The sequence below is a fragment of the Heptranchias perlo genome, chromosome 20 (assembly GCF_035084215.1).
Source record: "Heptranchias perlo isolate sHepPer1 chromosome 20, sHepPer1.hap1, whole genome shotgun sequence".
Classification (NCBI taxonomy): domain Eukaryota; kingdom Metazoa; phylum Chordata; class Chondrichthyes; order Hexanchiformes; family Hexanchidae; genus Heptranchias; species Heptranchias perlo.
The window spans coordinates 34289494-34316056 of record NC_090344.1 but is presented as its reverse complement, the minus strand read 5'-3'; the positions used below and the strand labels follow the sequence as shown (position 1 = coordinate 34316056).

Below are 26563 nucleotides of genomic sequence, written 5' to 3'. Positions count from 1 at the left end.
AGTTACGAGGAGAGATTACACAAATTTGGGTTGTATTCTCTGGAGTTTCGAAGGTTAAGGGGTGATCTGATCGAAGTTTAAGATATTAAGGGGAACAGATAGGGTGGATAGAGAGAAACTATTTCCACTGGTTGGGGATTCTAGGAGTAGGGGGCACAGTCTAAAAATTAGAGCCAGACCTTTCAGGAGCGAGATTAGAAAACATTTCTACACACAAAGGGTGGTAGAAGTTTGGAACTCTCTTCCGCAAACGGCAATTGATGCTAGCTCAATTGCTAAATTTAAATCTGAGATAGATAGCTTTTTGGCAACCAAAGGTATTAAGGGATATGGGCCAAAGGCAGGTATATGGAGCTCGATCACAGATCAGCCATGATCTTATCAAATGGCGGAGCAGGCACGAGGGGCTGAATGGCCTACTCCAGTTCCTATGTTCCTAAACCTCTCCGCCTCTCTCTCCTCCTATAAAACGCTCCTTAAAACCTACCTCTTTGACCAAGCTTTTGGTCACCTGTCCTAATATCTCATGTGGCTCAGCGTCAAATTTTTCTGATTGCGCTCCTGTGAAGCGCCTTGGGACGTTTTACGACGTTAAAAGGCGCGATATAAATGCAAGTTGCTGTCGGTAAATGGGATCGACATTAGTCCTGGGCGACAGTGCGAAGCGGGATATTCGATCGCAGGCAATAGGTCTCGGCCCTGGCTCAGTGGGTAGCACTCTCACCGACTGAGTCAGGCGGTCGTGGGTTCAAGTCCCACTCTCGCTGCTCGAGCACAAGATGCAGGCGAGGGCCGATGCTGCGGGGTTGCGCCAACAGAGCAGAGGGGTTAAATCAGAGAGAGCACTGAGGCTTTAAAAGCCTGCGGAGGGGAGGAGGCCCACAGTTTTGAGGGGGGAAGGGGGGGTGCGACGAGGCTGGATGACAACAAAGTGAGGAGGCACGGTGCGAGGGGTGGGAGATTCGGAGCTGAGGAGGGAACGAGAGAGGAGGGTTCCGAGCAAGGTGAATGGAGAGTAAGACAGGGAAGGAACGATGGGTAGGAGGAGCCAGCTCCATATAGCAGACGTGGTTACCACATTGCTCTGTGCAGTTATGCCAAAGATAAAGAGACGGGAGACAGTTACCATGGTTACGCTGAGCATGTACACATTTTTTTTCGCTATGAACTGGTTCCAGGGGTCTTTTAGGTTAACCAGTTGGCAGCTGCGGACTCGCAGTTCCATATGTGTGCGTGTGCATGCCATGTACACACCATCTGCAGCCCATCAATAAGGTTCGATGTGTTACAGATGGCCACTGGGAGGGTTTGGCTTTCACTCTCCGTCGACGAGACGCAGTGAGATTCCAGCAGGGAATGTCGCCACGTGTGTCGAGGTGCGTGGAAGGAACGGCAGGAGGCTATTCGGCCCATCGTGTCGGTGCCTGCTCTTTACAAGAGTAATCCGACACTAATCCCAATGCCCCACTCTCTCCTCATAGCCCTGTATCAATCCCAAACTAATCCCACTGCCCCGCTCTCTCCCCATAGCCCTGTATCAATCCCAAACGAATCCCACTGCCCCACTCTCTCCCCCGTAGCCCTGTATCAATCCCAAACTAATCCCACTGCCCCGCTCTCTCTCCATAGCCCTGTATCAATCCCAAACTAATCCCACTGCCCCACTCTCTCCCCATAGCCCTGTATCAATCCCAAACTAATCGCACTGCCTCACTCTCTCCCCATGGCCCCACTCTCTCCCCATAGCCCTGTATCAATCCCAAACTGATCCCACTGCCCCGCTTTCTCACCATAGCCCTGCATTAAACCCAAACTAATCTCACTGGCCCGCTCTCTCCCCCCGTAGCCCTGTATCAATCCCAAACTAATCCCACTGCCCCACTCTCTCCCCATTGCCTTGTATCAATCCCAAACTAATCCCACTGCCCCACTCTCTCCCCATTGCCCTGTATCAATCTAAAACTAATCCCACTGCCCCACATTTTCCCCATTGCCCTGTATATATCCCAAACTAATCCCACTGCCCCACTCTCTCATCATTGCCTTGTATCAATCCCAAATTGCCCCGCTCTCTCCCCATAGCCCTGCATTAAACCCAAACAAATCCCACACTCTCCCTCTTGCCCTGTATGAATCGCAAACTAATCCCACTGCCCCACTCTCTCCCTAAATACCCCTGTATCAATCCCAAACTAATCCCACTGCCCCACTCCCTCCCCATTGTCCTGTATCAATCCCAAACCAATCCCACAATCCTGCACTCTCCCACTTGCCCTGTATCAATCCCAAAAGAATCCCACTGCCCCACTTTCTCCCCATTGCCCTGTATCAATCCAAAACTAATCCCACTGCCCCAATCTCTCACCCCATAGCCCTGTATCAATCCCAAACTAATCCCACTGCCCCACTCTCTCCCCATTGCCCTGTATCAATCCCAAACTAATCCCATTGCCCCACTCTCTCCACATAGCCCAGTATCAATCCAAAACTAATCCCACTGCCCCACTCTCTCCCCATAGCCCTGTATCAATCCCAAACTAATCCCACTGCCCCACTTTCTCCCCATTGCCCTGTATCAATCCCAAACTAATCCCACTGCCCCAATCTCTCACCCCATAGCCCTGTATCAATCTAAAACAAATACCACTGCCCCACTCTCTCCCCCTTGCCCTGTATCAATCCCAAACTAATCCCACTGCCCCACTCTCTCTCCATTGCCCTGTATCAATCCCAAACTAATCCCACTGCCCCACTCTCTCTCCATTGCCCTGTATCAATCCCAAACTAATCCCACTGCCCCACTCTCTCCCCATAGCCCTGTATCAATCCCAAACTAATCCCACTGCCCCGCTCTCTCCCCATCGCCCTGTATCAATCCCAAACTAATCCCACTGCCCCGCTTTCTCCCCCATAGCCCTGTATCAATCCCAAACTAATCCCACTGCCCCGCTCTCTCCCCATCGCCCTGTATCAATCCCAAACTAATCCCAGTGCCCCGCTCTCTCCCCATAGCCCTGCATTAATCCCAAACCAATCCCACAATCTCCCTCTTGCCCTGTATCAATCCCAAACTAATCCCAGTGCCCCGCTCTCTCCCTATTGCCCTGTATCAATCCCAAACTAATCCCACTGCCCCGCTCTCTCCCCATCGCCCTGTATCAATCCCAAACTAATCCCAGTGCCCCGCTCTCTCCCTATTGCCCTGTATCAATCCCAAACTAATCTCACTCTCTCCCCATTGCCCAAAATCAATCCCAAACTAATCCCACTTCCCCACTCTCTCCCCACTGCCCTGCATCAATCCCAAACCAATCCCACTGCCCCACTATCTCCCCATTGCCCTGTATCAACCGAAAACTAATCCCACTCCCCCACTCTCTCCCCACTGCCCTGTATCAATCCCAAACTGATCCCATTGCCCCGCTTTCTCCCCATAGCCCTGCATTAATCCCAAACTAAATCCACTGGCCCGTTCTCTCCCCCCGTAGCCCTGTATCAATCCCAAACTAAGCCCACTGACCCACTCTCTCCCCATCGCCCTGTATCAATCCCGAACTAATCTCACTGCCCCACTCTCTCACCATCGCCCTGAATCAATCCCATACGAATCCCACTGCCCCGCTCTCTCCCCATAACCCTGTATCAATCCCAAACCAATCCCACACTCTCCCCCTTGCCCTATATCAATCACAAATTAATCCCACTGCCCCACTCTCTCCCTAAATGCCCCTATATCAATTCCAAACTAATCCCACTCTCTCCCCATTGCCCAAAATCAATCCCAAACCAATCCCACTGCCCCACTATCTCCCCATTGCCCTGTATCAACCGAAAACTAATCCCACTCCCCCACTCTCCCCACTGCCCTGTATCAATCCCAAACTGATCCCATTGCCCCGCTTTCTCCCCATTGCCCTGTATCAATCCCAAACCAATACCACAATCCTGCACTCTTCCCCAAGCCCTGTATCAATCCCAAACTAATCCCACTGCCCCACTCTCTCTCCATAGCCCTGTATCAATCCTAAACTAATCCCACTGCCCCACTCTCTCCCTGTTGCCCTGTATCAATCCCAAACTAATCCCACTGCCCCGCTCTCTCCCCATAGCCCTGCATTAATCCCAAACCAATCCCACACTCTCCCTCTTGCCCTGTATCAATCCGAAACTAATCCCACTGCCCCGCTCTCTCACCCCGTAGCCCTGTATCAATCCCAAACTAATCCCACTGCCCACTCTCTCCCCATAGCCCTGTATCAATCCCAAACTAATCCCACTGCCCCACTCTCTCCCCATTGCCCTGTAACAATCTAAAACTAACCCCACTGCCCCACTCTCTCCGCATAGCCCTGCATCAATCCCAAACTAATCCCATTGCCCCGCTTTCTCCCCCAAGCCCTGCATTAATCCCAAACCAATCCTACACTCTCCCCATAGCCCTGCATCAATCCCAAACTAAATCCACTGCCCCACTCTCTCCCCCCGTAGACCTGTATCAATCCTAAACTAATCCCACTGCCCCACTATCTCCCCGTTGCCCTGTATCAATCCCAAACTAATCCCACTGCCCCACTCTCTCCCCATTGCCCTGTATCAACCTAAAACTAATCCCACTGCCCCACTCTCTCCCCATAGCCCTGTATCAATCCCAAACTAATCCCACTGCCCCACTCTCTCACCATTGCCCTGTATCAATCCCATACGAATTCCACTGCCCCACTCTCTCCCCATTACCTTGTATCAATCTAAAACTAACCCCACTGCCCCACTCTCTCCGCATAGCCCTGTATCAATCCCAAACTAATCCCACTGCCCCGCTTTCTCCCCCAAGCCCTGCATTAATCCCAAACCAATCCTACACTCTCCCCCTTGCCCTGTATCAATCCCAAACTAATCTCACTGCCCCACTCTCTCCCCCTTGCCCTGTATCAATCCCAAACTAATACCACTGCCCCGCTCTCTCCCCCCATAGCCCTGTATCAATCCCAAACTAATCCCACTGCCCCACTCTCTCCCCATTGCCCTGTATCAATACCAAACTAATCCCACTGCCCCACTCTCTCCCCAAATAGCCCTGTATCAATCCCAAACTAATCCCACTGCCCCACTCTCTCCCCATAGCCCTGTATCAATCTAAAACTAATCCCACTGCCCCACTCTCTCCACATAGCCCTGTATCAACCCCAAACAAATCCCACTGCCCCACTCTCTCACCATTGCCCTGTATCAATCCCATACGAATCCCACTGCCCCACTCTCTACCCATTGCCTTGTACCAATCCCAAACTAATCCCATTGCCCTGCTCTCTCCCCATAGCCCTGAACTAATGCCAAACCAATCCGACACTCTCCCCCAGCCCTGTATCAATCCCAAACTAATCCCACTGCCCCACTCTCTCCACATAGTCCTGTATCAATCCCAAACTAATCCCACTGCCCCACTCTCTTCCCAGAGCCCTGTATCAATCCCACGCTAATCCCAGTGGCCCGCTCTCTCCACGTAGCCCTGTATCAATCCCAAACTAATCCCACTGCCCCAGTCTCTCCCCACAGCCCTGTATCAATTCCACGCTAATCCCACTGTCCCACTCTCTCCCCAAATAGCCCTATATCAATCCCAAACTAATCCCACTGCCCCACTCTCTCCCCATCGCCCTGTATCAATCCCAAACTAATCCCACTGCCCCACTCTCTCCCCATAGCCCTGTATCAATCCCAAACTAATCCCACGGCCCTGATCTCCCCATAACCCTGTATCAATCCCAAACTAATCCCACTGCCCCACTCTCTCCCCATTGCCCTGTATCAATCCCAAACTAATCCCACTGCCCCACTCTCTCCCCATAGCCCTGTATCAATCCCAAACTAATCCCACTGCCCCGCTCTCTCCCCATAGCCCTGTATCAATCCCAAACTAATCCCACTGCCCGCACTCTCCCCATAGCCCTGTATCAATCCCAAACTAATCCCACTGCCCCACTCTCTCCCCATTGCCCTGTATCAATCCCAAACTAATCCCATTGCCCCACTCTCTCCCCATTGCCCTGTATCAATCCCAATCTGATCCCAAAGCCCTGCATCAATCCCAAACTGCCCCACTCTCTCCCCATTGCCCTGCATTAATCTCAAACCAATCCCACACTCTCCCCCAGCCCTGTATCAATCCCAAACTAATCCCACTGCCCTAATCACTCTCCCAGTAGACCAGTATCAATCCCAAAACAATCCCACAATCCTGTATTCTCCCCCAGCCCTGTGTCAATCCCAAGCTAATCCCACTGCCCCACTCTCTCCCCATAGCCCTGTGCGAATCCCAAGCTAATTCCACTGCCTCGCTCACTCCCTACAGCCCTGTATCAATCCCAAACTAATCCCACTGCCCCACTCTCTCCCCATAGCCCTGTATCAATCCCAAACTAATCCCATTGCCCCACTCTCTCCTCATAGCCCTGTATCAATCCCAAACTAATCCCACTGCCCCGCTCTCTCCCCATAGTCCTGTATCAATTCCAAACTAATCCCACTGCCCCGCTCTCTCCCCATAGCCCTGTTAAAATCCCAAACTAATCCCATTGCCCCACTCTCTCCCCATAGCCCTGTATCAATCCCAAACTAATCCCATTGCCCCACTCTCTCCCCATAGCCCTGTATCAATCCCAAACTAATCCCACTGCCCCACTCTCTCCCCATAGCCCTGTATCAATCCCAAACTAATCCCAATGCCCCACTCTCTCCCCATAGCCCTGTATCAATCCCAAACTAATCCCACTGCCCCACTCTCTCCCCATTGCCCTGTATCTTCCTCTGCTTCAAATATTTATCCAATTTTCCCTGAAATTATTCGATGGTCTCTGCCTCAACCACTCCTTGTGAAAAAACACTCCAACAACCCTCTCTGTGTGAAGAAATTTCTCTTAGCCTCTCTCTGCAGTCAGTCAGACATCATTTAAAATCAATGACCCCCTCACCACTGACTTCCCCCAACAGGGGAAATCGTCTTTACCTAGTCACGTGATCAAAACCCTTTGTGATTTCAAAACCCCCATTAAATCTCTTCTCGGCCTCCTCTGCTGCAGTGAAAAGCTCGCAGGATCTTCAAGTCTCTCTTCACAACTATGGTTCCCCATTCCTGGCACTATCCCGGTGAATCTAGGCTGTGCGCTCACTTATGGCTTTGATGTCCTTTCTGTAACGCAGCATCCATAACAATGCTCCAATACGAACATCCCACTAGATGGCGATCAGGGGCAGGATCCCTGGCTTAATTTGCCCCAAGAGGCCTTGGGCCTGTTAAAGTGTCCCCCCTCCCTCTTCCACCCAGGAATCATGCCTTGGACTTTCCTGGCCTGTGGTTGCTCAGTACCATTAATCGAAGGTGTGTATACCCACTTCGGGGCAATATTAAAATGATTACTGAAAGGATTCCACAACTCAAAATTAATTATGAGAAGCCATTAAGCCTGAAGTTTCAGATTATTTAAGCTTCTCAATCTGAGCCAATTCCTGCACCATTATTCCCGGACAGTTCCTTTCTTTCTCCCCCCTCACTAACATACAAAAGGAACACAGGAGCCACACATACAGAAAACTCGGAACAAGGGGAAGACTCTAATGGGCTTGTTGGCGGGAACTGGAAGTCATGCAATCGACCGAAGCATGGACTCTTCCTGCTGACCCTGTGACCTGCTTGTTTTGTTTCTGCTTCTGCAGCACTCTCCCCAAAGTGTTCCAAGGACGTTCGGCCAGCACACTCGTGTCGAGCAGTGTTATTTCAGTCAAGTCAAGACCATTGTTCCGAAAGTTAAACGGCATTATGTTTAGGTTGCAGGAGGCAAGTTAGCTCCACTAGGCCGGAAGCTGCCCCTGCTTGTCTTGGGGGCGGGGGAGGGGCTTTATCATCAAACTCATCGCTTCACAAAAGAATGGCATTTTACGAACTGAACCTTTTTTGGTGAAAGTGTACAAGGTCAATGTGTTGTTTTCCTCCCCTTGGGGTGTCAATGCGGACTTTGGCCAGGAGATTCCAAATTCTGGATCATGACCGAATGAAAGACTTGCATTTGTACAGCGCCTATTCAACCCAAAGCCACTTCACAGCCAACAAAGTCCATTTTTTGAAGTGTAGTCACTGTTGAAATGTCGGAAACCCGACAGCCAATTTGCGCACAGCAAGATCCCACAAACAGCAATGAAACAAACGACCAGATAATCTGTTTTAGCGATGCTGGTTGAGGGATAAATATTGGCCAGGAGACTGGGGGAGAACTCCTCTGCTCTTCTTCCAATAATGGCCCAGGGGTGGGGGGTCCTTTACGTCCACCTGAGAGGGCAGATGGCGTCCCATCTAAACGAGGGCACCTCCAACAGTGTGGCAGTCCCCCAGTACTGCACTAGGTGTATCAATTGTGTGCTCAAGTCCCTGGAGTGGGGCTCAAACCCACAATCTTCTGGCTCAGAGACGAGAGTGCTACCCACTGAGCCACAGCTGACAACCACGTGGATCAGAGTCCACGGGCACCTCTCGAACCCTGGCAATCCAGTCCTCAAAGACCAGTTAACTCAGCCCTACTTGCGCTGGGGTTGCCAACCCTCCAGCTTTGGCCTGGAGTCTCCAGGAATTGAAGGTTAATCTCCCGGTCACTGCTGCGGGAGAAAAATCAACGGGGGCATTTAAAACAAACAGTGCGTTTTATCTTCTTTGAACACTTTCATTTATTAATTATAAAAATACTAGAGATGGGGGACAAAAAAAAAGTTGTTTGACCGAGAGTCAAAAATCATCCAATCGGGTAACGAAGAATCTGTTGGCTTTCCAATTGGCCGTGGGAACGGGGGCGGTTGCCGTGAGGATAGATGTGTCCGGCGACCAATGGCGGGGGGTGTGGGGGCGGGGCGGCTGGAGGTCATGTGATGAAACCTCCAGGAATATGTCCAGTCAGAGTTGGCAACCCCTAACCTGCGTTTACATTTCTTGTCTGCGGGTTTGTCCCAGTTTGAATTTTGTGGGCCTGGAGCTTTGGAAAAGCCTATAAAATCACAGAAAATTTAGGGCACAGGAAGAGGCCACTCGGCCCATCGTGTCGGCGCCTGCCGAAAATGAGCCATCCAGCCTAATCCAGCACTTGGTCCGAAATTGGTGGCTAAGTCCTGAATCACAACACATTTTAAAATATACACCTTGTCCTTATTTTTATATATTCCCATTATAAATTCTTATGTCCACGTTTGCACCTCGATTTTAAAATTCTCATCCTTGTTTTCAAATCCCTCCATGGCCTCGTCCACTCCCTATCTCTGTGACCCTCCTCCAGCCCTACAACCGTCAGAGATCTCTGCGCTCCTCCAATTCTGGCCTCTTGCGCATCCCCGATTTTAATCGCTCCGCCATTGGCGGCCGTGCCTTCAGCTGCCGGGGCCCTAAGCTCTGGAATTCCCTCCCTAAACTTTTCCGCCTCTCTCTCCTCCTTTAAGACGCTCCTTAAAACCTACCTCTTTCACCAAGCTTTTGGTCACCTGTCCTAATATCTCCTTATGTGGATGTCAACTTTTGTTTGGTTAATCGGTCCTGCGAAGCGTCTCGGGACGTTTTACTACTTTAAAAGCGCTATATAAATGCAGGTTGTTGTTGTTGTATGAACATAAGCTGTTTCTCTTCTCTTCGAAAAGGGGGGTGCCTGCAGCCCAGTACTCAGTGTCTCAAACTGTTAGCGGTCTGTCTGCCTGTCATCCATCACTGGAACTAGCTGCCCGACCTCTCCATGTAGTTTTATGCTGCTCGATTACAGTAAACAGGATGCTGCTTTTCTGCCAAGTCAATTATTTTCACTACGGTGCAGTTTACACAGCCTCCCTTCTGGAGGTGCACGCCCAGATAGATACAGTATGTAAAAACTATGGAAAATCACTGGCGGCACAAACTACACAGCACGCACATGCCCGGGTCCTGTTTACCGAATTCAGCACACCCCTGGACAAACTGATACTACCACCTCTCCGAGCACATGATTTCATACACCATCAGGTGTCCCCAAAGTGAGTTACAGGCTGGGATCTAATCGAGGGGTTCGGGTGGTTTATATATAGAATAACAGATACCCGGCAGTGAGTTACAGGCTGGAATCTAATCGAGGGGTTCGGGTGGTTTATATATAGAATAACAGATACCCGGGAGTGAGTTACAGGCTGGAATCTAATCGAGAGGTTCGGGTGGTTTATATATAGAATAACAGATACCCGGGAGTGAGTTACAGGCTGGGATCTAATCGAGGGGTTCGGGGGGTTTATATATAGAATAACAGATACCCGGGAGTGAGTTACAGAACGGAATCTAATCAAGGGGTTCGGGTGGTTTATATATAGAATAACAGATACCCGGGAGTGAGTTACAGGCTGGAATCTAATCGAGGGGTTCGGGTGGTTTATATATAGAATAACAGATACCCGGGAGTGAGTTACAGGCTGGGATCTAATCGAGGGGTTCGGGTGGTTTATATATAGAATAACAGATACCCGGGAGTGAGTTACAGGCTGGAATCTAATCGAGGGGTTTGGGTGGTTTATATATAGAATAACAGATACCCGGGAGTGAGTTACAGGCTGGAATCTAATCGAGGGGTTCGGGTGGTTTATATATAGAATAATGGATACCCGGGAGTGAGTTACAGGCTGGGATCTAATCGAGGGGTTCGGGGGGTTTATATATAGAATAACAGATACCCGGGAGTGAGTTACAGAACGGAATCTAATCAAGGGGTTCGGGTGGTTTATATATAGAATAACAGATACCCGGGAGTGAGTTACAGGCTGGGATCTAATCGAGGGATTCGGGTGGTTTATATATAGAATAACAGATACCCGGGAGTGAGTTACAGGCTGGAATCTAATCGAGGGGTTCGGGTAGTTTATATATAGAATAACAGATACCCGGGAGTGAGTTACAGGCTGGAATCTAATCGAGGGGTTCGGGTGGTTTATATATAGAATAACAGATACCCGGGAGTGAGTTACAGGCTGGAATCTAATCGAGGGGTTCTGGTGGTTTATATATGGAGCAACAGATACCCGGGAGTGAGTTACAGGCTGGAATCTAATCGAGGGGTTCGGGTGGTTTATATATAGAATAACAGATACCCGGGAGTGAGTTACAGGCTGGAATCTAATCGAGGGGTTCGGGTGGTTTATATATGGAGCAACAGATACAAGCTAGAATATGAACTGTGTTCCATGCTTCAACAGCGCCCTGCATCAAGAAATTTCTCCTAACCTCTCTCCTCACTCTTACTGATAATTTTAAACTGATGACCCCCTCGTCACTGACTCCTTATTCAGAGGACATTATTTCTCCCTATTCACCATCAACACCCTACATTATTTTGAAAACCTTTATTAAAGCTTTTTAATATTCATTCTCGGGATGTGGGCGTCACTGGCGAGGCCGGCATTTATTGCCCATCCCTAATTGCCCTTGAGAAGGTGGTGGTGAGCCGCCTTCTTGAACCGCTGTAGTCCGTGTGGTGAAGGTTCTCCCACAGTGCTGTTAAGAAGGGAGTTCCAGGATTTTGACCCAGCTACAATGAAGGAACGGCTGATATATTTCCAAGTCGCGATGGTGTGTGACTTGGAGGGGAACGTGCAGGTGGTGTTGTTACCATGTGCCTGCTGCCCTTGCCCTTCTAGGTGGTAGAGGTCGCGGGTTTGAGAGGTGCTGTCGAAGAAGCCTTGGCGAGTTACTGCAGTGCATCCTGTGGATGGTACACACTGCAGCCACAGTGCGCCGGTGGTGAAGGGAGCGAATGTTTAGGGTGGTGGATGGGGTGCCAATCAAGCGGGCTGCTTTGTCCTGGATGGTGTCGAGCTTCTTGAGTGTTGTTGGAGCTGCACTCGTCCGGGACAAACGTGTTTGGCAAATGCTTTTCCTCCTTTGGGAGGGAAAGAGGCTGGAGATTCTTTTGCATATCATCATTTACTGTCGACACGGCGATGTACTTCAACATGAATTATTAAGAAAAGAAAGAGCTTGCATTAACGTTCAAGAGGGAATTGGATATATACTTGAAAGGACAAAATGTGCAGGGCTATAGGAAAAGAGCAGTGGAGTGGGACTAATGGGATCGCAATTTCAAAGATCCAGCACAGGCATGATGGTCCAAATGGCTTCCTTCTGTGCTGTAAGATTCTCGGAATTGTAGAGCACCTTTCACATCCTCAGGACGACCCAAAGCACATCACAGTTAATTAATTACTTTTTTAAGTGCGGTCACTGTGTAGTGTAGGCAAATTGGCAGACAGCAAGGTCCAAATCAGATGGACGTCCAGTTAATCTTTCTGATGGTGTTAGCTGGGGGTTAGCTATTGCATGAACTCCCCTGCTGTTCTTCCAATAATGGCCGTGGGATCTTTATGTCCACCTGAGAGGGGCAGATGGGGCTTACGGTTTAAAGTCTCATCCGAAAGACGGCACCTCCGACAGTGCAGCTCTCCCTCAGTACTGCACTGGGAGTGTCGGCCTGGGATTATGCTCTCGAATCTCTGAAGTGGGACTTGAACCCCGACCTTGGAATCAGAGGTCAGAGTGCTACCCACTGAGCCGAGCTGAATCGCATCACACTGTAGCACAGCAGTGCTGTTGGACTAAGCTCTAACACTCTCCCATGACATTCCTGCACCTGCTGTTTTAACACAGTTTATTTTAAATAGCGGAAAGAGGAATCTCGTACGCAGGCGTCAAATCCTTTTGTGCGCTAACATCCCCAGCAGCGAGCTGTAGGCCTGTGCGCAAATGAAGGCAAACGGGTCCTGCTAAAATGCTGCTTGACAATCTGCGGATAAAGGGCTATGGGGAAGGAGCAGGGGGGAGCGGGACTAATTGGATAGCTCTGGCATAGGCACGATGGGCCGAACAGCCTCTTTCTGTGCTGTCGGGGACACAAGTCGAGACGCCGTGCAAGCGTACGACACGACCTGCCAGCGTGGTTACAAACGGCAGCTCTGCTCGAGAGATTCGATTCCAATCCCGTGCCCCTCCCCCAGTGCGGAGCCCCACGCACACAGGAATCCCTCACAAACGCACGCACGCGCGCGCGCACGCACACACACCCTCGTTCTTTCAAGCAGTGAAATCCATCTGTTGCCGTGGAGGTGCATCCCCATTTATCGGAGTAATCTCCCGTAGGAATTCCGAAGGTCGTGGGCTCGAGCCCCACTCCAGAGATTTCAGCACGTAATCCCAGGCCGACACTCCCAGCGCCAGTACTGAGGGAGTGCTGCGCTGTCGGAGGTGCCGTCTTTCGGATGGGACGTTAAACCGAGGCCCCGTCTGCCCTTTCGGGTGGATGTAAAAGATCCCACGGCCGCTATTGGAAGAAGAGCAGGGGGAGTTCTCCCCGGTGTCCTGGGCCAATGCTTATCACTCATCCAACATCACTAAAACAGATGATCTGGCCATTATCTCATCGCTGTTTGTGGGATCTTGCTGTGCGCAAATTGGCTGCCGCGCTTCCTACATTACAACAGTGACGACACTTCAGAAGTATTTAATTAGCTGTGAAGCGCCTTGGGATGTCCTGAGGTCGTGAAAGACGCTGTATAAATGCAAGTCTTTCCTTCATTCTCGTCCGATGCCCCAGCTTTTTCCTGTTGGATTGTGTCAAAAGCTATTTCTAGGTTCCTGGTTTGCGCTGGATCAGGTCACAAAAAATATGCTGCTCTCCCCCCTACGGTCGTTCCTCCAAGATTTGCTTCTGTGGTATTGGAACGTTCGAATTGCACAGCGACTGTAAATTCTCACTGTTTAGATTCCAAAGGGGCGACTCGGGGTCTAAGAGATAAATAAGAACATTCCTTAGCGTTTGTTTCGAGACAGCTGGCCATTGTGCAATTATTTGAATTTGTTTCTTTCCCCAACGAATGGAGGAATGAGGCGGTACAGAACTGTAGTACTTCCAAAAATGAGGCCCAAGAGGGAGGCCCCACGACGGAGGCTCAAGGGGGAGGCCCCACGACAGAGGCTCAAGGGGGAGGCCCCAAGACGGAGGCTCAAGGGGAGGCCCACGACGGAGGCTCAAGGGGGAGGCCCCACGACGGAGGCTCAAGGGGGAGGCCCCACGACGGAGGCTCAAGGGGGAGGCCCCACGACGGAGGCTCAAGGGGGAGGCCCCACGACGGAGGCTCAAGGGGGAGGCCCCACGACGGAGGCTCAAGGGGGAGGCCCCACGACGGAGGCTCAAGGGGGAGGCCCCACGACGGAGGCTCAAGGGGGAGGCCCCACGACGGAGGCTCAAGGGGGAGGCCCCACGACGGAGGCTCAAGGGGGAGGCCCCACGACGGAGGCTCAAGGGGGCGGCCCCACGACGGAGGCTCAAGGGGGCGGCCCCACGACGGAGGCTCAAGGGGGAGGCCCCACGACGGAGGCTCAAGGGGGAGGCCCCACGACGGAGGCTCAAGGGGGAGGCCCCACGACGGAGGCTCAAGGGGGAGGCCCCACGACGGAGGCTCAAGGGGGAGGCCCCACGACGGAGGCTCAAGGGGGAGGCCCCACGACGGAGGCTCAAGGGGGAGGCCCCACGACGGAGGCTCAAGGGGGAGGCCCCACGACGGAAGCTCAAGAGGGAGGCCCCACGACGGAGGCTCAAGGGGGAGGCCTACGACAGAGGCTCAAGGGGGAGGCCTACGACAGAGGCTCAAGGGGGAGGCCCTACGACAGAGGATCAAGGAGGAGGCCTACGACGGAGAACCAAGAGGGAGGCCGTACTGCAGAGGGTCAAGGGGGAGGCCTACGACAGATAACCAAGAGGGAGGTCATACGACGGAGGCTCAAGGGGGAGGCCTACGAAGGAGAACCAACAGGGAGGCCGTACGGCGGAGGCTCAAGGGGTGGCCTACGACGGAGACTCAAGAGGGCGGCTCTACAATGGAGACCCAAGAGGGAGGCTGTATGGCGGAGGCCCAAGAGGTGACCCTACGACAGAGGCCATACGACGGAGGCCCAAGAGGGAGGCCCAAGAGGGAGGCCCACGAGGGAGATGCCCAAGAGACCATCAATTTTGGACGCGTTTCACACTCCAGTTTGCCAATGGAGAATGAGAGAGACGGTGACCATCTCCAATTGCAGTGTGACAGAACTGTCAGGATTCCAGAGAGAAACAATACGGGGTCTCTCCCAGAGCCTGGACACTATTGGAAGTCTTGAACTGGCATCGGTCTTTGTATTATTGGCATTCCACAAGCTCCCATGGCTCCAAGAGGATTGAAGTTAACGCACCATATTGATCACATGGCCTGCCCCGCAATCCGTGTCAGAAGAGATCCGGCCAGCTCCTTCTTAAAGGCCGGGGTGAGGTGGCAGAGCAGGTGACCGTTCTGCCAGTGCAAACAGCTGGGTCGGTAACCCTAACCCCATTTACTCTATCAAAATCCCTCATAATTTCGAACACCTCAATTAAATCCACCCTTAACCTTCTCTGCTCCAAGGAGAACAACCCCAGCTTCTCCGGTCCCTCCACAGAACTGAAGTCCCTCGTCCCTGGAATGAAGGGTTTTCCGACGGCGTTAAGTTTCTCTCAGGCTGGCATGGGTCAGATCCTGAGGGAACCCTCTGTGCCCAGTTTCCCGACATGTGCCCTGCTCTGGAAGCGCCAACTTGTAAAATAACCCCTTACAAGTCATTTATTTTGAATTCATTCTCAGGATGTGGGTGACGCTGGCAGGTGCCAGCATTTGCTCCCCATCACTAGTTGCCTTTGAGAACCACTGTGTAGTGGTTTGATAAAACGGAGTGGCTGGCTAGGCCACTTCGGAGGGCAGTTACGAGTCGACCAGGTTGGTGAGGGACTCGAGTCAAATAGAAGTAAAGATCTGCATTTATTTAGCGCCTTTCTAGGCCCAAAGCGCTTTACAGTCAATTAAGCGCTTTTGAAATGTAGTCACTGTTGTAAGGAAACGCAGCAGCCAATTTGCACACAGCAAGATCCCACAAACAGCAATGTGATAATGACCAGATAATCTCTTTTAGTGATGTTGGTTGAGGGATAAATATTGTCCGGGGCATCGGGAGAACTCTCCTGCTCTTCTTTAAATAGTGCTACGGGATCTTTTACGTCCACCTGAGGGGGCAGACGGGGTCTCGGTTTAACGTCTCATCCAAAAGACGGCGCCTCGGACAGTGCAGCAACCCCTCAGTACTGGCACTGGGAGCGTCTGCCTGGATTATGGCCTCAAGTCTCTTGAGTAGGACTTGAACCCACAACCTTCTGACTCAGAGGTGAGTGTGCTACTCTGAGCCACAGCTGACACCTCCCAAATTAAAATACCAGACATATGAATAAATCAGTGAAGCAGAGGTGGGAACTGGTACATTACTGATATGCACAGACGGGTTTTGATGGAGGGTGTGCACTGGAAACGGCAAACCATCTATTCCCTTTGACCTAGAATCATAGATAGGTTACAGCACAGAAGGAGGCCATTCGGCCCATCGAGTCCATGCCTACTCTATGCAAGAGCAATCCAGCTAGTCCTACACCACCACCCTTTCCCTGTAGCCCTGCAAATTTTTTCCTTTCAAGTACTTATCCAGTTCCCTTTTGAAGGCCATGATTGAATCTGCCTCCACCACCCCCTCGGGCAGTGCATTCCAGAACCTAACCATTCGCTGCGTAAAAAGGTTTTTCCTCATGTCACCTTTGGTTCTTTTGCCAATCACCTTAAATCTGTGTCCTCTGGTCCTTGACCCTTCTGCCAATGGGAACAGTTTCTCTCTATCTACTCTGTCTAGACCCTTCATGATTTTGAATACCTCTATCAAATCTCCTCTCAACTGTCTCTGTTCCAAGGAGAACAACCCCAGTTTCTCCAGTCTATCCACGTAACTGAAGTCCCTCATCCCTGGAATCATTCTAGTAAATCTCTTCTGCACCCTCTCTAAGGCCTACACATCTTTCCTAAAGTGCAGAGCCCAGAATTGGACACAATACGCCATTAGTGGCCGAACCAGTGTTTGATAAAGGTTCATCATGACTTCTATACTCTATGTCTCTATTTATAAAGCCTAGGATCCCAGATATGCTTTTTTAACCGCTTTCTCAACCTGGCCTGTCACCTTCAATGATTTGTGCACATGTACCCCCAGATCTCTCTGTTCCTGTACCCCTTTTAGAGTTGTGCCCTCCTATATTGCCTCTCCTCGTCCTTCCTCCCGAAATGTATCACTTCACATTTTTCTGCGTTAAATTTCATCTGCCACATGTCCGCCCATGCCACCAGCCTGTCTATATCCTCTTGAAGTCTATCACTTGAAGTCTAACCACCTCCCCTTGATATTCAACGGCATTACCATTGACCAGACACTTAACTGGACCAGCCATATAAATACTGTGGCTACAAGAGCAGGTCAGAGGCTGGGTATTCTGCGGCGAGTGACTCACCTCCTGACTCCCCAAAGCCTTTCCACCATCTACAAGGCACAAGTCAGGAGTGTGATGGAATACTCTCCACTTACCTGGATGAGTGCAACTCCAACAACACTCAAGAAGCTCGACAACATCCAGGACAAAGCAGCCCGCTTGATTGGCACCCCATCCACCACCCTAAACATTCACTCCCTTCACCACCGGCGCACAGTGGCTGCAGTGTGTACCATTCACAGGATGCTCTGCAGCAACTCGCCAAGGCTTCTTCGACAGCACCTCCCAAACCCGCGACCTCTACCACCTAGAAGGACAAGAGCAGCAGGCTCATGGGAACAACACCACCTGCACGTTCCCCTCCAAGTCACACATCGTCCCAACTTGGAAATATATCGCCGTTCCTTCATCGTCGCTGGGTCAAAATCCTGGAACCCCCTACCTAACAGCACTGTGGGAGAACCTTCACCACACGGACTGCAGCGGTTCAAGAAGGCGGCTCACCACCACCTTCTCAAGGGCAATTAGGGATGGGCAATAAATGCCGGCCTCACCAACGACGCCCACATCCCATGAATGAATAAAAAAAAAATCTATCCTCCTCACTGTTCACTACCCTTCCGAGTTTTGTGTCACCTGCCTTCCAGCATTTCCAGTTTTCCTTTTCACTGAATCTTTCAGCACAGTGAGGCCATTCAGCCCATCGTGTCTGCTCTTTGAAAGAGCTATCCTATTAGTCCCACTCCCCCTGCTCTTTCCCCAGAGCCCTGTAAAATTTTTCCTTTTCAAGTATTTATCCAATTCCCTTTTGAAAGTCACTATTGAATCTGCTTCCACCGCCCTTTCAGGCAGCGCATTCCAGATCATCACAACTCGCTGCGTAAAAAAAATTCTCCTCATCTCCCTTCTGGTTTTTTTTTGCCAATTATCCTAAATCTATGTCCCCAGGTTACCAACCCCCTCTGCCAGTGGAAACAGTTAATAGCATTCCTGTAGACCTGAAAATACAGAGCGCTTTGCACCCTATCTAAATCAAGTGCTAGACTTTAAGAGGACATATCTTCAACACTGGAAGATGAAGTCCTTATCCACAAGCCATTTGATATTCCTTTCAACTGCACACATTCCTAGCCAACCTTCCGACATTTGACCAGCACGCTAGGGGGAGGGGCAGGGGTGCGGAACTAACAAGTCAGCTACTGTTATTCGACGATGTCTTAACGAGCCATCAAATCCTTCTCTCCACCATGGTGATGGAAGGAGAAACATTCCCCTCTTCAGGACCTGGAACACAGGAGCAGGAGGAGGCCATTCAGCCCCTCAAGCCTGTTACACAGGAACAGGAGGAGGCCATTTATCCCCTTGAGCCTGTTACACAGGAACAGGAGGAGGCCATTCAGCCCCTCGAGCCTGTCACACAGGAACAGGAGGAGGCCATTCAGCCCCTCGAGCCTGTCACACAGGAACAGGAGGAGGCCATTCAGCCCCTCGAGCCTGTCACACAGGAACAGGAGGAGGCCATTCAGCCCCTCGAGCCTGTTACAGAGGAACAGGAGGAGGCCATTCAGCCCCTCGAGCCTGACACACAGGAACAGGAGGAGGCCATTCAGCCCCTCGAGCCTGTTACACAGGAACAGGAGGAGGCCATTCAGCCCCTCGAATCTGTTACAGAGGGACAGAAGGAGGCCATTGAGCCCCTCGAGCCTGTTACACAGGAACAGGAGGAGGCCATTCAGCCCCTCGAGTCCGTTCCGCCATTCAATCAGATCACAGCTGAGCTGCACCTCAACTCCATTTCCCCGCCTTTGCTCCAGATCCCTTGATACCCTTACCTAACAAAAACCGGCAGCTGAACTGATTAACGAGCGGGAAATAGCGAGTATCCCGTCCCCGAATTCGCAATAAGCACTCCCGTCCCGCCGCACTGATGTGGACTGACTGCCTGAACATCTTTAATTTAAGTGAGTTCAAGAAGAGAAAACGAACCGTTCACATCCTCAGGACGGCCCAAAGGGCCTCACGGCCAATGGAGTACATGTGAAGTGCAGTCACTGTCGTTATGTAGGTAATTCTCCCGTTCTAATACGTCCTGATCAGAGAATATGATTCATCATCGCTGACAGCAACTTCTATGCCACCATGTGTTTTAAAGCCGGAGAGTGGTGAGAATGTGGAACTCACTACTGCAGGGAGTAGTAGAGGCGAATAGCATAGATACATTTAAGGGGAAGCTCGATAAACACATGAGGGAGAAAGGAATAGAAGGATATACTGACAGGGTGAGATGAAGAGAGGTGGGAGGAGGCTCGTATGGAGCATAAATACCGGCATAGACTAGTTGGGCCGAATGGCCTGTTTCTGTGCTGTACATTCTGTGTATGCAGTTCAGACATTGGTTTCATATGAAAAGAAAGAACCTGCATTTATATAGCGCCTTTCACAACCTCAGGACATCCCCAAAGCGCTTTACAGCCAATGAAGTACTTTTAAAGTGTAGTCACCGTTGTAATGTAGGAAACGCAGCAGCCAATTTGCGCACAGCAAGATCCCACAAACAGCAAATGAGATAAATGGCCAGATAATCTGTTTTTAGTGATAAATCTCGGCCAGGACACCAGGGAGAACTCCCCTACACTTCTTCAAATAGTGCCTTTTACATCCACCTAGACAGGACCTCAGTTTAACATCTCATCCGAAAGACAGCACCTCCGACAGTGCGGCACTCCCTCAGTACTGGCACGGGGAGTGTCAGCCTGGATTTTGTGCTCAAGTCTCTGGAGTGGGACTGTGAACCCAGGACCTTTGTGACTCAGAGGGTGGGAGAGCTACGCGCTGAGCCACGGCTGCCAGCAGTATTATAAGCCTCAAGTTAGAAAGTGCCTCGGGTTAAAGAAGGGGAACCAGCCAGGGTTGCTACTCCCCCTCGCTGTCCAGTGACTCCCGTCGGAATGTGAATATAGGGCGAGGGCATGTATTGGGCTGAGCTGTGATGCTCTCTGTGGTCGAATAGTGCACCGACACAAAGTGTCAAGGCTGGAAATATCTAGAAGGCCCAGTGGGGGGCTGGGGGAAGACATCTTTCAGGAATTTGAAGGGAGAAAATACAAAGGGACCCAAAAAGTTCAGGGAGAAGCTGCTGTGGAAAACCATAAAGACCACATTAATGTAGAAATACGTGAACAGTTACTTGACCATAAAAAAGAAAAGAAATGCATGATGGATATTTGACCAATGTTAACTCCTTGACTGCCTCAGTGAAGAGGTTGTTCTGACCGTTGTTCAGAATACAGCTTCCCTTGTATACAAGTCAATTAAGTAAAACTTTTCCCTTTGTGATACTGGTCTGAGTGTGTTAGTGCATTGGTATAGTGTTAAGTTTCAACACTGCTGGTAACACTGGGGCTGACCATAAGACCATAAGAGATAGGAGCAGGAGTAGGCCATTCAGCCCCTCGAGCCTGCTCCGCCATTTAATGAAATCATGGCTGATCTGATTTTTACCTCAACTCCACTTTCCCGCCCTTTCCCCATATCCTTTGACTCTCTTGCTGATCAAAAATTTGTCTAACTCAGCCTTGAATGTATTCAATGACTCAGCCTCCACAGCTTTTTGGGGTAAAGAATTCCAAAGATTCACGACCCTCTGGGAGAAGAAATTCCTCCTCATTTCCATCTTAAATGGGCGACCCCTTATTCTGAGACTATGCCCCCTAGTTTCAGACTCCCCCATGAGGGGTAACATCCTCTCAGCATCGACCCTATCGAGTCCCCTCAGAATCTTGTATGTTTCAATAACATCTCCTCTCATTCTTCTAAACTCCAATGAGTATAGACCCAACCTGTTCAATCTTTCCTCATAAGACAACCCTTCCATACCCGGAATCAACCTAGTGAACCTTCTCTGAACTGCCTCCAATGCAAGTATGTCCTTCCTTAAATAAGGGCACCAGAACTGTACGCAGTACTCCAGGTGTGGTCTCACCAGCACCCTGTACAGTTGTAGCATGACTTCCCTGCTTTTATACTCCATCCCCCTAGAAATAAAGGCCAATATTCCGTTTGCCTTCCGGATTACCTGCTGCACCTGTATGTTGAGTTTTTGTGTTTCATGTACGAGGACACCCAGATCCCTCTGTACCGCAGCATTTTGTTGTATTTCTCCATTCAAATAATATTTTGCTTTTTTATTTTTCCTCCCAAAGTGGATGACTTCACATTTTCCCACATTACATTCCATCTGCCAAATTTTTGCCCATTCGTTTAACCTGTCAATATCCCTTTGCAGACACTTTGTGTCCTCATCGCAACTTGCTTTTCCACCTATCTTTGTTATCATCAGCAAATTTGGCCACAAGACACTCTGCTTCTTCATCCAAGTCATTATATATATTGGAAGTAGTTGAGGCTCCAGCAGATCCCTGCAGCACCCCACTAGTTATAGATTGCCATTTTGAAAATGACTCTTTGTTTTCTGTTAGTTAGCCAATCCTCTATTCATGTCAGTATATTACCCCCAATACCATGAGCTTTTATCTTGTGCAGTAACCTTTTATGTGGCACCTTATCGAATGTCTTTTGGAAATCCAAATATACTGCATCCATTGGTTCCTCTTTATCCACCCTGCCCGTTACTTCCTCAAAGAACTCGAATAAATTTGTCAGACATGATTTCCCCTTCATAAAACCATGTTGACTCTCCTTGATTGTATTATGAGTCTCCAAATGTCCTGCTACTACTTCCTTAATAATGGATTCTAGCATTTTCCCAATGACAGATGTTAGGCTAAATAAACGGTCTGCAACGGTCAGCAGTGATTGGAGTATTTGCCCTTCTCTTTAAGGAAACTACAGGACAGTCAGTACCTGAGGATGGATTTTGAGTAAAATAAACTCAGTAATGTCAGCACTGGCTCAGTTGGTAGCACTCTCACCTCTGAGTCAGCAGGTCATGGATTCAAGTCTCCCTCCAGAGACAGGCTGACACTCCCAGTGCCAGTATTGAGGGAGTGCTGCACTGTCGGAGGTGCTGTCTTTCAGACGAGACATTAAACTGAGGCCCCGTCTGCCCTCTCAGGTGGATGTAAAAGATCTCATGGCACTATTTCGAAGAAGAACAGGTGGATCCTGATCAATATTTATCCCTCAACCAACGCTGCTAAATAAACAGATTATCTGGTCATTTATCATGTTGCTGTTTGTGGGATCTTGCTGTGTGCATTCAGAGGCCTTTGTTACCTGTAGACTTAACTACTCCAATGCTCTCCTGGCCGGCCTCCCATCTTCCACCTTCCATAACCTTGAGCTCATCCAAACCTCTGCTGCCCCGTATCCTAACTCGCACCAAGTCCCGTTCACCCATCACCCCCTGTGCTCGCTGACCCACATTGGCTCCCGGTCCGGGAACGCCTCGATTTTAAAATTCTCATCCTTGTGTTCAAATCCCTCCGTGGCCTCGCCCATTCTCTATCTCTGTAACCTCCTACAACCCTCCAAGATCTCTGCGCTCCTCCAATTCTGGCCTCTTGCGCATCCCCGATTTTAAATCGCTTCACCATTGGCGGCCGTGCCTTCAGCTGCCTAGGCCCTAAGCTCTGGAATTCCCTCCCTAAACCTCTCCGCCTCTCTCTCCTCCTTTAAGACGCTCCTTAAAACCTACCTCTTTGACCAAGCTTTTGGTCACCTATCCTAATATCTCCTTATGTGGCTCGGTGTCAAATTTTGTCTGAAAATCACTCCTGTGAAGCCCCTTGGGATATTTTTCACTATGTTAAAGGCGCTATATAAATGCATGTCCTTTCTTCCTTTTACAGAGGGCAATCAAAGCCCATTGCTGAAGGGGTTCAACAGCGAACCAGGATGGAGCGAGCTGTTACTTATCCCACAGACACAGCCATCGCTGGTCTACTGCCTTCGGGCGAGGAAGTTCAGTCAGAACCGTGTTGCTGCAGTCATCCTCGCCCAGCTCCTGGGGGACAGTTAGCTGACACGGGGTGCAATTTGCTCCTCGCTGCCTGCCCTGCTCATCCTTCATCAAGGCAGGCTGGCCGTCAGTTGTTCACACCGCGGCACCTGGGCGGGTGGGTTCAGGTGAAGGGGCTCTCAACTGTTCACATAGACCGCGACGCTTTTTCCATTCCGCCTGAACTGAAAGTGAAATCACCGCCTGGCGAGCACAGCCGACAGCCCCGAGTGCTCCATTCAGTTCCTGCGTGCTTGTTGTTTAATCATTTGAACGTTTATTACTTATTGAATCTTTCTTTATTTAATGCTTTCCATCCATTCATACATTTATCTTTTATTCGTTTGTCACTCTGATTTATTACAAGTTTAGTATCTCTTATTTATTCTCTTATTACCTCTTCATTCTTTGGCTTTGTTTGGTGTTAATTGTGCATTCCATGATTAACGTTTGTTATAAATGCACTTATTTATTGCTTATTCTGTTATTTTTGTTCGTTATGTTCCTGGATATCGTTTTGCCTTGTGTGTGCATTCTTTGTTTAATGTTATAAATGCACTTATTTATTGCTTATTCTGTTAATTTTGTTCCTTATGTTCTTGGATATCTTGTTTTGCCTTGTGTGTGCATTCCTTGTTTAATGTTATAAATGCACTTATTTATTGCTTATTCTATTTTTTCCACCTTGTTTACAGTTTATTCTTTTTTTTATAATTTGTTTAGAATTTCCATTTGTTTATTTGAGACAGTTTCGCATCGATCTCACTTGTGCACTCTTGTGTTTAATGTTCGCTATCAGTCTGTGTATTTAATTGCATTTTGTTCCTTAATCATTGCTGCTTCCTTTCAATTCTCATTCGTTTCTCCCCTTAACCGGACAAGAGGAAGCTGACATCGCTTCTTGGGGGCGTCTGAAACTTTGGAGCAAAAATTCTTGAATATATATAAAACAAAACACACACACTAAATTACTCACAGATGCACAGTCCTGTTGGGCAGGAGGCTGGAGTCCGGGATCTCGAGCAATTCCTGCTTGCTGCAAACCACCTTCCTCCGCACCTGGGGGAAAGTGGGTCCTTTTGATCTCTCCTCGATGCAGACGCAACTGTTGGTGAGCAGCTCGGAGCAGCAGTCGACCTGACAGGCCAGCAGCAGCAGCAGTAGCAGCAGCAATCCGACGCCCAGCAGTCGGATCATGGTGAAACCCCTTCACTGCAATCCGCACATCTTCCAAACTTTTGCTGTCCCCACTCCCCTCGACAACAACAGGGAGGGAGGGAGGGGGGGGGGGGGAAGTTTGAAAAAACTTTTTTTCTCTCTCTCTCAAAAAGTTGCTGGGAGTCTAGAAACTAATTGCAACATTTTTCTGCGGCTGTGCCCCGTTCTTCTCTCAGCCCAATACATACTTCTCTTTCACCCCCTCTTGTTTTAGGAAGAGGTTTTCCCAAATCTCTCTCTCTCTCTCTCTCCCCTAACCACCACCTTGTGTGTTTGGGGAGCTCCTGTCCCGTTAGCTGCATCCACTCTAACCAAAGTTAGACAGCTGAAATCCATCGCATTTTTTGCATTCTCTCCTCTTTTAACATCCCTCCCCTTCTGCAATTAAAATAGATTTTAAAAACACACACACACACAAGTCTCCCCCCAAGCTGTGCTGGGGGCTCATCAAACACCAAACAGCCAGCCCCCCTCGGGCTGCAAAGTCCAAAGTCTTCTCTCAGACGCTTGCAGTCGGTTAACAGGGTTCTGTGCGTTTCGGACCTTGTTGGAGGATTTTTTTCTCTCTCTCTCTCTCTCTTGCACAGCACAGGAGCGTTGGGGCTGTCACGTTGAGCCGCGGTTTCTCTGTCAGCCCCACATCTCAGAGAGAGAGAGAGAGAGAAATAAAGAGCCAAGAGACTTCCTCTGGGTCCTGCCGCCGACCCGCTTCCCAACGAGCCAGTCAGCTGAACGACTTTATTTTTTTGGATACAGCGGCGGATTTGTGCACAGCAAGGCTCCGCCAACACCCAAAGACTGGCTTTTTGTTTTGGTGGTGTCGGTGGACGGATAAATATTGCCCAGGGATCTTTCACTGAGAGGGCAGGCTCTTAATTAATGTTAATATGGTTGAGATATTTCCCTGACTGTATGAAACAGCTGTGTCCAGTGTAATAAAGAGAAACGAGCAATGCAATAAACAGCACAACTTGCATTTATGTAGCGCCTGTAACGTAAGAAAACATCCCAAGGCGCTTCGCAGGAGCGTAATCAGAAAAATGTTGATGCCGGGGCGCATTTAGGCAATATTAGGACCAAAAGGGAGACTTTTGACTTATAGGGAGAGGTTAGATAGACTGGGACTTTTTTCCCTGGAGAGTAGGAGGTTAAGGGGTGATCTTATAGAAGTCTATAAAATAATGAGGGGCATAGATAAGGTAGATAGTCAAAATCTTTTCCCGAAGGTAGGGGAGTCTATAATGAGGGGGCATAGATTTAAGGTGAGAGGTGAGAGATACAAAAGGGTCCAGAGGGGCAATTTTTTCACTCAAAGGGTGGTGAGTGTCTGGAACGAGCTGCCAGAGGCAGTAGTAGAGGCGGGTACAATTTTGTCTTTTAAAAAGCATTTGGACAGTTACATGGGTAAGATGGGTATAGAGGGATATGGGCCAAGTGCAGGCAATTGGGACTAGCTTAGTGGTATAAACTGGGCGACATGGACATGTTGGGCCGAAGGGCCTGTTTCCATGTTGTAACTTCTATGATTCTATGATAAGCTTGGTCAAAGAGGCAGGTTTTAAGGAGCATCTTAAAAGAGGAGAAAGAGGTTTAGGGAGGGAATTCCAGAGTTTAGGGCCCAGGCAGCTGAAGGCACGGCCGCCAATGGTGGAACAATGAAAAGCGGGGATACGCGAGAGGCCAGAATAAAAATCTTACATCTGCGAGCGCTTCCTGTCTGCAAAACTTTACTTCCTGTTGTCATATTTTCGTCACACTTTTGTGTCAAGTTTTTTCCATTATAAATTCCCATGAACACGTTTATAATGGGAACTGCCTATGTAAACTTGTCACGCTGTAATTACACCCTCTCGCTGGTGGTGGCGCTGCGGCCTCTCCCCACTCCTCAGCCTCCACTGCAGAGGCATTCCTCTGCTCCAACCGACTCGACTTTCCTAATTGCTGTATGTTTTGCTATTTAACTATACGTAATTATATCAGATCATTT

The 26563-nt window shown here is 49.7% G+C and overlaps 1 protein-coding gene across 3 annotated transcripts in view; it reads right to left on the bottom strand.

The window, feature by feature from the left end:
- The window catches only part of LOC137335691 (adhesion G protein-coupled receptor A2-like), a 283681-nt gene extending 258483 nt beyond the window's left edge, over positions 1–25198 (bottom strand). For 2 of the 3 annotated variants that reach the window (XM_068000989.1, XM_068000990.1), the window contains exon 1: positions 24335–25198. In XM_068000989.1, coding sequence (XP_067857090.1) covers positions 24335–24555 — 221 coding nt within the window. In that variant the 5' untranslated portion in view covers positions 24556–25198. Of the gene's footprint in view, positions 1–9489; positions 9569–24334 lie in introns of those variants that run through there. The other variant, XM_068000991.1, reaches the window with a different exon arrangement.
- Between the last annotated feature and the right edge of the window lie 1365 nt (positions 25199–26563).